We start from the raw sequence: 12,495 nt of genomic DNA on the forward strand, positions 1-12,495 counted from the left end.
ACGTTCTAAGTTAATCTCATGGTGATTTTTTTTAAGTGTTCATACCTAGAAGAAAAGATGAATTTATTTGCTTCAGTGGTGATACAGAAACTATTCAGTGGGTTTTCCAAAGGCCGATCCGCCACTAGAAATTAAGTGTACGTACATTTATTCAACCTCTTGATGTCTGCTCTTCTCCCCCATTAACTTTAATGGGGCTAGCAGCCTTTCCAGAATAAGTATGACCCTATTATCCGCTACTTGCACAATTCTGTTTCTAATGATCTAATTAAAAATGATGCTTCATGTCCAAAGCCACTTTTAAAAAATTGAGAACCCTAATGACTTTATCCGTTTCTCCAGCATGCACCAGGATAATCATGGCTACATCTGCCTGCTCATTCAGGGAGCCACAAAAGAAGATGCTGGGTGGTACACGGTGTCAGCCAAGAATGAAGCCGGGATTGTGTCCTGTACTGCCAGGCTGGATGTTTACAGTGAGTGCCACTTCCTCTCATCTCTTTGCAGTTATTCAATCATGCAAAAGTAGACATCTGGACAGCCAATCGTATTACTTTTATATAAGCTTATAAACTACACTGTTTTATTTGCCCAGAATTTCATATTGCTCTTTCTCTTTCTATTTATAGTTTCTCAACATTAATAGTGAACTACACCAGGAGAACAAATACCCAAGTATCATTCAGGAACTTTGCATTATTAGCAAAATATGCATGTGGATTGTACGCTGGCTAGTCAGTTGTGGTTCCTTACTCAAGCATTCTTAGGAGTTAACAGTAGGCCAAGGCATAATAACCACATGTTTTTCACAGTTTCCTGTTACTGTGTTATGCAAATGACTGCCTTTTAACATTTCCTCCTGTGTTATAATCCTATCACAGTGTCTTACTGCACTCTAATTGTGTGTACCGGTGATCCTGGAATGCATCCTTTCCGTGGCTTAGCGCTTTTCTCTGTAATATACCTTAAGCAGCTCAGCAATAGGTTTGTGAGTGTTTGTGTATGTATATTTGTGTACATGCATCTTAAACTGAAAGAAACTTGTTTCTGTTGACTTCACAGGCTAGTACAGTAGCATTATGTAATCTATTGACGTAAAGAAAACCACCAGAAAAAATTAAGAACTGATTTCAAATTTTACCTCTTGTTGGATAGGAAATAATTTTGTGAGGTTCTTCAAGTATTGAGTGACCTCAGCCTTCCCTAGTGCCCACTTCTTTTCGATTGATTGATTGGTGCTGAAACATCCATCCCGAATACCTACTATAATTATTATGACATTTGTACATTTTGTGCTGTGAAGATGTTTTTTAAAGGGGAGAGAGGTAAGAATTAGGAAGCTAAGTGACTGTTTCTCGAAGGATTTCCTGTGCTGCAGTAAGTATATACTTTAAAAAAAACTACCCCTCTTTTACTACCTAGCTGTTACATAGTCCCACTACCCTGGACAGACAGTAAATCTGCAACATAGGAGGAAAATGCAAAACTGTGCTTACCTTTTAGGATTTCTACCATGCCAAAGAGCACGTGCCTGGTATACATTAAAAGACATTCTGTAAATATTTAAGTGCTTTCCAGTGACATCTTGGGTTTTTTTTTAAATCTTTTTATTTTTTTCCTTTTTTATTGTAGCCCAGTGGCATCAGCAGCCACAGAGCACCAAGCCAAAAAAAGTACGGCCCTCTGCCAGTCGCTATGCAGCACTTTCGGACCAGGGACTAGACATCAAAGCCGCGTTCCAACCTGAAGCCAGCCCATCTCACCTGACAGTGAATACCGGCTTGGTGGAAAGTGAGGACCTGTAATCCAACATTCTTACTGACGCTCAAACACTGAAACAGCCATTGCCTTGACCAACATATTCCTTTGTCACATTATGTAAAGGGCAAAAACATACCTTTGACTATAAGAAATAACACCAAAATAATATTTTTCTTACTTAGAGTTTAAGTAGGTGATGCTCATAGAAATGTACACATTGCACAGAAAATTTACATTCAGCATCCAACTGAAAAGTTGTGGAATTTCTGTGATGAAAGCGATGTGAGATGCCAAAATGCTAATGGAAATCAGCTGGTCAAAGGTGACCAGAATTTGTTTTCTCCAAAGTGCCTTAAACACTAGCTGTAGGTGCTCCACAGCATGACAGTGCGGAATGCTTAACAGGAGGCAAAATGTACCACAAATACTACTAACATGATTCTAAGTGGGCAGTGTGTTCAGACAGCTACAGTGAACCAAGTGCAATATATAGGGATGAAGAGGAAATGACAAATCCAAGTAAATGCCTTGTTTCTGCAAAAAATCATAAGGAAGGAATTGCCTTAAATTTTATTAGTATTGAGAGTTTTCTAACAAGGTTAATACCTTAGTTCTTAACCACCTTTTTCATTTATGTGTGTAGTATTTTCTTTCTTTTCATGCTACCTTGGTAGGAAGCTTACTTACAAACCATATTAAAAGGCTAATTTAAATATAAATAATATAAAGTATTCCGAGTAAAGCAGAACTGTATTACCATCCATTCCACGAAAGACATCCAGATCACCCAAATGACCAAGGCGTACAGTAGTCAGAGGAAAGAGGGCTCTGGAAGGAGTAGGAAGAATGAAGGAAAATGCTACCAGCACACTTGTATTCATTCAGATAAAAGTAGAAGGGGCAGGAGACATGGTGAAGGCCAGGCTTTTCTTTGGTTTTCCTCAAATGTAACCTAAAGTGTAGGTGAAATAACACTGCCATTCAAAAGTCAGGGGATCTAGGGTCACCTGGGAGATTGGAGCACATGTGCTATGGAAGTTTCGGTGTGTCTGAAGTCTGTGTAGTCGCTGAAGAGGTTAGGTGTGTTGAGCAAGTGGAAAATGGACCGAGACTGCAAGATTGGCATCAATGAGAAACTGCCTGTAGGAGCTAGTCTACTGGAGGGAAATGAAGACTTAGGAGAGACAAAAACAGGTTTGTGCCATAATCACTTTTTTCCAATGGCACTGTGATGTGGTGAATGGAAAATAAGAGTTCACTTCCATGCTGCCATGCAACCTTGCCTTAAGAAGGTGCTGGGTTCCGGGTAGTTTGTAAAGGCATCGCTGCAAAGACTGATTTTTGAATGCATGTGATCCGGCAACAGCTAGACTGACATGATTCTGACCAGACTTGATGGTTTTAAGTCGGAACCAATAAAATTTAAAAAGGAGAAAAAAAACAATTTGGCCAGATATTATAAAACATGAGATTTTAATGGTACTTTGCTATGAAAAGAAAACACTGTATTCCTTATGCAAAACACATATATCTTTCATTATTTATAATAAAAATGTTGAACTGTCGTAGCTCAGTTAATTCAATACGTAGTATTTTTTAAAATAATTTTATATCTGTGTACCACCCCATATATTTCATATTACTGCTTCACATGTACAGCTTTCTACTTCTTTGTAAGAACACCAACCAACCTTTAAATGACTAATGGGCTTGATCACTGGGTGGCAGATGTTCTTTGCAGAGTGGTGCAAGTTTCTTTGACCACACTTATATGCATTGCTAATATGGGATTTAAGATACCGTACAAAGTCTTTCATGGACCTATCTATCTATATCGTAGAATTATGACAATGTCATATCTTACTTGCCAAATTTTTCTGAACGTGACTGTTTGCTAATTTGCTGGGTTTGGGATTAAGTAGCATTATTTGCCACCTCTTATGTTGTATTTATAAAAAAGTACTATCATACTACTTTTTGGATTGTTGTGCTGGTGTAATGTGGATTTAACATCAATAAATATTTAAGAAATAATAGTTGCAATTTTGTGAAGCAAAATATTCCACTGTTTTAGTTTTTGACTGCTGCTGTCATAAATTAGTACAAACTTACTTAGAAGCTTACCATTTATTAGCTCACAGTTCTACAGGTCAGAAGGGCTGGGTTCTGCGCTCAAGAGCCTTACAAGGCAAACTAACATCGGCACATCCACTGGACTACAGTCTCATCTGGGGCTCTTCCAAGTTCAAGTAGTTGTGACAAAATTTATTTCCTTGCAGTTGTAGGATAGAGGCCTCAATGTAATCTGTCAGCTAGGGGCTGCTCTCAACTCCTACAGGCCACCTGCATTCCTTGCCATGTCGTCCCCTATGTCTTCAAAACTGGCAAAGAGAATCTCCCTCAGAATGGATCCCTCTCATGCCTTGATCTTGTCAGAAGTCCAGCCCCTCTAAGGGATCACCTGATTAAGTCAAGACCAAGTGAATACCCCTGTTTCTTAAAATCACCTGATTTTTTCTTTAATCTAATTAAAATCCCTCCAAAGCAACACCTAAATCTGGTTGGATAACTGAGAGAAGGTGTGTGTACACCAGGTGGTAGGAATATTGGGAGCCATCTTAGAATTCTGCCTATATGCATGGAAATAATGTTGCTTCCTGTGATGCCCCATGGGGAAAGTATTCTGTGACCACAAACCATATGCCCTCTCTTGGCATCTATGAAATTAAATCGAGAGGGTTCTGGTTCAAGATGGGTGACACAGGATCCTGAACACACCTTCTCCCACAGACACATCAAATCAACAACATACATAACAATTTCTTCTGAAAGAAACCCCAAAACTAGCTGACTGCTACACAACAGGCAAACAAGACAACCCACATCAAAACAGAAGAGGCTGTAACATAATCTTGCCATAAACCCCACCCCTGGTGCAGCAACCTACAATCAGGATGGAACTCAAAATCCCAGGCTTCAGCCTCAGGACTAAAGGATTTGAACCTCACATGAGCACCGCAACTTTTAAGACCTGCACCTGAGAGACAAGGCCCACAAAACCTCTAGCTTCACAAGCCAACGGGGCTTACATCCACAAGACCCACAAGGCGATAGCAATCTGACAAATAGTTCTTAGAAGGCTTCCACGGGGTTGCCCACCCTAGGGACCAGTCTTTCTGCGAAAGAAGCCTCTTTGCTTATCTTAATGCTTCAGCCTGAGGGGTAGACACCTAATTTAACAACCATCTAGGGGTATACTGAAATATTCCCCAAAGACAGAGGCTGGTGAGTACCAACATCTCTGTGCTCACCCCCTGCCTCGCTCCTGGTCACCAGTATCTCCCAGAGAGAAGCTTGTGCAAATGGCTGGCACCCTGGTTTCTTGCTGCTGCCGCCCAGGAGACCCCCCTGATTGCCTGGCTGTGGTGGCCGGTGCCAAGGCACCCACCAGAGCAGAGAAACAGTTCTTAACCACCTACTGCCCAAGGGCAGAGCAGGGGCAGAATGAAACAGTCTTTCTATGAGAGAGGACTGTTTGCTTATCTTTACAGCTACAGCCCGAGGGGCAGGCTTCTAATGAAACACACATCTAAGGGCCAACTCTAATCCTCTCCAGAGACCTCCAAGGCCAGTCACTATCTTCATACTCTCCCTCTGCCTCACTTCAAGTTGCTGGTATCTCTCCAAAAGGAGCTTGTGCACATCAGTCTGATGCCCTGGTTTTTGCAGCTGCTGCCCAGCGAACACCCCTTGACAGCATGCCTCTGGTGGCCAGAGGATTTATGTTCATGAGTCCCATAAGACTGTAATGGAGAAACAGTTCTTAACCAGCTAGTCCACCCCCACCCCACCCCCACCAAAGACACAACAGAGAGCAGACTGAAACGCACTGCCAATCTCTCTGTGAAAGAGGACAATTAGCCTGTCTTCATAGCTATGCCCTGAGGGGAGGTGTGTAATTAAATACACTTCTAGGGGCTAACTACAATCCCCTCCAGACACGGGGAAGACCATCAGGCACTGCACCATCTTCAAGCTCTCCCTCTGCCCCACATCAGTTCACTGGTATTTCCAAGACAGGAGCTTATATCTACATCTGGTGCCCCTGCTTTCCTGGCTTCTTTCCAGAGGCCACATCCCTTGACAGCCTGGCCCTGGTGACGAGCAGGGCTTGTGCTCATGGGCTCAACAGAATGGTAGCAAACAAGGAAATAGCTCTTAACTGGCTATAACCCCAGGATTCAGTGCAGAGGCAGCAGAGACGCCCTACTCCCAGTCTTCCCCTGGAAGAGGTATATTTGCATACTTTAAATGTTGCTAAGAATCTGGTTTCCAAACAGCCTGAATCTAGGTCCTGAGTGAGGTTCTCCAGTTGGCATAATGACAGGTCTTGGCACAGCCTCATCTACTAGGAACCACTAGGATGAAGTACGCTGCTTGGACAATAACAAAAGTTTGAGCGAGAGCTGCGTTGGACAATAAAATTCATCTACACAAGACCACTCCTTCAAGACTGGGATAGGTGGCTATTTTATCCAGTGCATAAAAACCAACAGAATGTCAAGGAAAATGAGTAAACACAGAAATACATTCTAAAGAAAAGAACAAGAGAAAACATCAGAAAAAAGACCTTAATGTAATGGAAATAAGTGACTGACTTATTAAGAGTTCAAAATAGCGTTCATAAAGATGCCCAACAAGCTCAAGAAAAGAACAAATGAAAAAAGAGCGAACTTCAACAAAGAGAAAGAAAATATAAGTCAATACCAAACGGAAGTTGAAGAATACAACAACTGAACTGAAAAATACAACAGAGAGGCTCAACAGCAGACTAGAGGGAAAAAATTAGAGAAGATGATGGGGAAAAAAGACTAGATGAAGAAAAAAGGATCAGTGAACTTGAGGTTAGAGCACAGGAACTCATTCAATCATAGCAGCAAAAAGAAAAATGAAGAGAGTGAAGACAGCTTAGGGAACTTGTGAGACAACATCAAGCTGATCAACATTTGCAGTATAGGAGTCTCAGGAAAAAAGAGAAAGAGGCAGAAAATTCATTTCAAGACCTAAGGGCTGAAAACTTCCCTAGCCTGGGGAGGGAAACAGATGTCCAATCCAAGAAGCCCACAGAGTTCCAAAAAAGATGAACTCAAAGAGACCCACACCAAAACACATTATAACTAAAGTGTCATAACTTAAAGACAAAGCAAAAAATCTTAAAAGCAGCAGGAGGGGAAAAAAATACTTGTTTACACACAAGAGAATCCCCCATAAGACTATCAGATTTTTCAGTAAAAACTTTGCAGGCCAGAGGACCTGGCATGATACACTCAACGTGTTGAAAGAAAAAAAAAGTCTGATCAAGACTACACTACCCAGTTACCACTCAGAACTGAAGAAAAAAGAGTTTTCCAGACAAAAGTTAAAGTTTGTCACCATTAAACCAACCTTACAAGAAATGTTAAAGGAACTTTCTAAGGTGAAAAGAAAGGGCACTAATTAGTTGCAGGAAAACAAAAGAAAGTATGAATCTCACTGGCAGAGGTTAATATATAGTAAAGGTAATAGATTAATCATCTATATTGCTAGAATGGAGGTTAAAAGACAAAAGGAATAAAGTAACTATAACAACAATAATCAGTTAAGGGACACACAAGACAAAAAGCTGTAAACTGTGACATGAAAAACATAAAATGGAAGAGTAAAAAAGTAAACTTTGGAATGTGTGCAAATTTAAGTGATTATCCACTTAAAATAGACTTATCAACATGTTTTATGTAAGCCTTATGGTACCCACGAAGCAGAAACCAACAGTAGACACACAAAAGCTAAAGGAATCTAAACATACGCCTACAGAAAATCACCAAATCACAAAGGAAAAGATCAAGAGAAAGGAAAAAGAATTACTAAACAACTAGAACAAATTAACGAAATGACAATCAGTGCATACCTATCAATAAATACTTTAAATGAAAAGGGACTAAATTATCTAATAAAAAGACACAGAGTGGCTGAACATATAAAAACCAAGACCTATCTGTATGCTTCCTACAAGAGACTCACTTCAGATATAAAAACAGACACAGACTGAAAGTGAAGGGATAGAAAAAGATATTCCATGAAAATGGAAACCAAAGGAAAGGTGGGGTAGAAAAAGTCTTTTCTTCTAAGTTAAGACATTAATGAGACAAAGAAGGTCCTTATAAATAATAAAGGGGTCAATCTAACAAGGGGATATAATATTTGCAAATATTTATGCACCTAACATAGGAGCACCCAACAATATAAAGCAAATATTAATGCAAATATAAAGCAAATATTAGATCTAAAGGGAGAAATATATAGCAATATACTAATAGCAAAGGACTTAATATCCCACTTTCCTCAATGGAGAGATCTAGACAGAAAATTAGGGAGGAATTAAGATGGTGGAGGAGTAGGGGACGCCTTTTTCAGCCGGTCCCCTGAGTCGAGCTGGATAGGTACCAGACCAGCCTGAACAACCACGGAACCAGCCTGAGACGCAGGAAGATGCATCTGGATCTCTACAAATGAACATCTCCAGCGCTGAGTATTGAGGTACAAAGCGGGGAGCCGTGAAACTGTGCACAGATATCGGAAGATAAACGGAAGGGGAGGGAGCCGCCGCGTTCGGGCACCGGGAAGCGGCAGCCACCTGCACAGGAGAGCAGGCAGACTCACTGACGGCACCCGCGAGAGAGCGAGACCGGTGAGCACTGGTGAGCCGGGAGCGCGCGCCACCAGGCATCTCGCGGAACTCCGGAATCCCGGTGCGCTCACCGGAAATAGACTGAGACCCGGAGATCCCGGAGCACGCGGGGGCGGCTGGCAGCGTTAAAAACACAAAGGACAGAGACGCGCCAGCCCTGGAAGTGAGGGCTGGGACCCCAGGTGTGGGGCGCACATCCCGGGACGCTGCAGGGTTGAGCAGCACCAACAGAAACAGAGTTAAAGTGGCCAGAACATTAGTAGAAAATGGGCCGCAATCCCTCTGTTCTGTGACAGAGGCTGAAATTCGGCCGCTGCCGCTCTGACTCTCAGAAGAGGCACAGCAAACCGCCAGGGAAAGCCGCCAGAGAACAAAAGCCTGGAAATACCGGCTCAGAGAGTGCCCATCCCCATCCCCCCTCGCAGGGGACACGGAGACTCTACCCAAACAGGGCTGCCTGAGTATCGGCGCGGCAGGCCCCTCCCCCAGAACACAGAAGGCAGGCTGAAAAATCAAGAAGCCCACAACCCGGGTGCCGGGGTGGCGCAGTCACTGAGCGCCTGTCTCCAGCTTAGGGCGTGATCCCGGCGTTCCGGAAAGGAGTCCCTCTTCGGGCTCCTCCGCTGGGAGCCTGCTTCCTCCTCTCCCACTCCCCTCCTTCTGTTCCCGTTTTTGCTGTCTCTCTCTCTCAGATAAATAAATAAATAAATAAAATCTTTAAAGAAGAAGCCCACATCTCTAAGATCCCTATAAAACAAGGGGCACGGCCTGGGACCCAGTCAATAATTTGGGCTCTGGACAACCCCGCAACCTCTCCTCATCAGAATGACAAGAAGGAGAAGCCCCCCCCAGCAAAGGAAAGACAGTGAGTCTGTGGCCTCTGCCACAGAAATAATGGATATGGATGTAACCAAATTATCAGAAATGGAATTCAGAGTAACGATGGTCAAAATGATGAGTAGAAATGAAAAAAGTATTAACGAAAAGGTTACTGAGAATATAGAATCCCTAAGGACAGAAATGAGAGCAAATTTGACAGAAATTAAAAATTCTATGAGCCAAATGCAGGCAAAACTAGAGGTTCTGACGGCCAGGGTCACCGAAGCAGAGGAAAGGGTTAGTGAATTGGAGGATGGGTTAATAGAGGAAAAAATGAAAATAGAAGATGGTCTTAAAAAAATCCACGCCCACGAATGTAGGTTACGGGAGATTACTGACTCAATGAAACGATCCAATGTTAGAATCATCGGCGTCCCCGAGGGGGTGGAGAAAAACAGAGGTCTAGAAGAGATATTTGAACAAACTGTAGCTGAAAACTTCCCTAATCTAACAAGGGAAACAAACATTCGTGTCCAAGAGGCAGAGAGGACCCCTCCCAAGCTCAACCACGACAAACCTACGCCACGTCACATCATAGTGCATTTCGCAAATATTAGATCCAAGGATACAGTATTGAAAGCGGCCAGGGCAAAGAAATTTCTCACGTACCAAGGCAAAGGCATCAGAATTACGTCAGACCTGTCTACACAGACCTGGAATGAGAGAAAGGGTTGGGGGAGCATTTTTAAAGCTCTTTCAGAGAAAAACATGCAGCCAAGGATCCTCTATCCAGCAAGGCTATCATTCAGAATTGATGGAGAAATAAAGACATTTCAGAATCGCCAGTCATTAACCAATTTCGTAACCACGAAACCAGCCCTACAGGAGATATTACGGGGGGTTCTATAAAAGTAAAAAGGCCCCAAGAGTGATACAGAACAGAAAGTCACAGCCAATACAAACAAAGACTTTACTGGCAACATGGCATCATTAAAATCATATCTCTCAGTACTCAGTCTTAATGTTAATGGCTTAAATGCTCCCATAAACACCACAGGGTTGCAGATTGGATAAAAAGAAATGACCCATCCATTTGCTGTCTACAAGAGACTCATTTCGAACCCAAAGATGCATTCAGACTGAGAGTAAGGGGATGGAGTACCATCTTTCACGCAAATGGACCTCAAAAGAAAGCTGGGGTAGCAATTCTCATATCAGATAAATTGGATTTTAAACTAGAGACTATAGTTAGAGACGCAGAAGGGCACTATATTATTCTTAAAGGAAGTATTCAACAAGTGGATATGACAATTATAAATATATATGCCCCCAACAGGGGAGCAGCAAGATACACAAGCCAACTCTTAACCAGAATAAAGAGACATATAGATAAAAATACATTAATAGTAGGGGACCTCAACACTCCACTATCAGAAATAGACAGAACACCCTGGCAAAAACTAAGCAAATAATCAAAGGCTTTGAATGCCATACTCAACGAGTTGGACCTCATAGATATATACAGAACACTACACCCCAGAACCAAAGAATACTCATTCTATTCTAATGCCCATGGAACATTCTCAAGAATAGACCATGTTCTGGGACACAAAACAGGTCTCAACCGATACCAAAAGATTGAAATTATCCCCTGCATATTCTCAGACCACAACGCTCTGAAATTGGAACTCAACCACAAGGAAAAATTTGGAAGAAACTCAAACACTTGGAGACTAAGAACCATCCTGCTCAGGAATGACTCGATAAACCAGGAAATCAAAAATCAAATTAAACAATTTATGGAGACCAATGAGAATGAAAATACAACAGTCCAAAACCTATGGGATACTGCAAAGGCAGTCCTAAGGGGGAAATACATAGCCATCCAAGCCTCACTCAAAAGAATAGAAAAATCTAAAATGCAGTTTTTATATTCTCACCTCAAGAAGCTGGAACAGCAACAGAGGGACAGGCCTAATCCATGCACGAGGAAGCAGTTGACCAAAATTAGAGCAGAAATCAATCAATCAGAAACCAGAAGTACAGTAGAGCAGATCAACAGGACTAGAAGCTGGTTCCTTGAGAAAATCAATAAAATTGACAGACCACTGGCAAGACTTATCCAAAAGAAAAGAGAAAGGACCCAGATTATTAAAATTATGAATGAAAAAGGAGAGGTCATGACCAACACCATTGAAATTGGAAGGATTATTAGAAATTTTTATCAACAGCTATATGCCAATAAACTAAGCAATCTGGAAGAGATGGAATCCTTCCTGGAAACCTATAAACTACCAAGATTGAAACAGGAAGAAATTGATTTCTTTAACAGGCCAATTAATTATGAAGAAATTGAGTCAGTGATAAACAACCTTCCAAATAACAAAACTCCAGGCCCGGACAGTTTTCCTGGGGAATTCTACCAAACATCCAAAGAAGAAATAATACCTATTCTCCTAAAGCTATTTCAAAAAATAGAAACAGAAGGAAAGCTACCCAACTCATTCTATGAGGCCAATATTACCTTGATCCCCAAACCAGGCAAAGACCCCCTCAAAAAGGAGAATTACAGACCGATTTCCCTAATGACTATGGACGCCAAAATCCTCAACAAGATACTTGCTAATAGAATCCAACAGTACATTAAAAGGATTATCCATCACGATCAAGCGGGATTCATACCTGGGATGCAAGCGTGGTTCAATATTCGCAAATCAATCAGCGTGATACATCATATCAACAAGAAAAGACTCAGGAACCATATGATCCTCTCAATTGATGCAGAAAAAGCATTTGACAAAATACAGCATCCTTTCCTGATTAAAACCCTTCATTGTGTAGGAATAGAGGGTACATTTCTCAATCTCATAAAAGCCATCTATGAAAAGCCTACTGCAAATATTATTCTCAATGGGGAAAAGCTGGAAGCCTTTCCCTTAAGATCAGGAACTCGACAAGGATGCCCACTCTCGCCACTATTATTCAACATAGTACTAGAAGTCCTTGCAACAGCAATCAGACGACAAAAAGGGATCAAAGGTATTCAAATCGGCAAAGAAGAAGTCAAAATGTCTCTCTTCGCAGATGACATGATACTCTATATGGAAAACCCAAAAGAAGCCACTCCCAAACTATTAGAAGTTATAGAGCAATTCAGTAACGTGGCGGGATACAAAATCAATGCTCAG

At 41.6% G+C, this 12,495-nt stretch overlaps 2 protein-coding genes across 15 annotated transcripts in view; one reads left to right on the forward strand and one right to left on the reverse strand.

Annotated features, from left to right (window-relative positions):
* The window catches only part of PALLD (palladin, cytoskeletal associated protein), a 395,572-nt gene extending 391,780 nt beyond the window's left edge, over positions 1-3,792 (forward strand). For 7 of the 11 annotated variants that reach the window (XM_057310166.1, XM_057310172.1, XM_057310170.1 and 4 more), the window contains 2 exons: positions 343-476; positions 1,633-3,792. In XM_057310166.1, coding sequence (XP_057166149.1) covers positions 343-476; positions 1,633-1,805 — 307 coding nt within the window. In that variant the 3' untranslated portion in view covers positions 1,806-3,792. Of the gene's footprint in view, positions 1-342; positions 477-629 lie in introns of all 11 variants that reach the window. The other 4 variants (XM_057310175.1, XM_057310168.1, XM_057310174.1 and 1 more) reach the window with 2 other exon arrangements.
* Positions 1-12,495, reverse strand: part of CBR4 (carbonyl reductase 4) — an 87,631-nt gene that overhangs the window by 15,741 nt on the left and 59,395 nt on the right. The window lies entirely within an intron of this gene.

The sequence above is a fragment of the Ursus arctos genome, unplaced genomic scaffold (genome assembly GCF_023065955.2).
Source record: "Ursus arctos isolate Adak ecotype North America unplaced genomic scaffold, UrsArc2.0 scaffold_11, whole genome shotgun sequence".
Lineage (NCBI taxonomy): Eukaryota > Metazoa > Chordata > Mammalia > Carnivora > Ursidae > Ursus > Ursus arctos.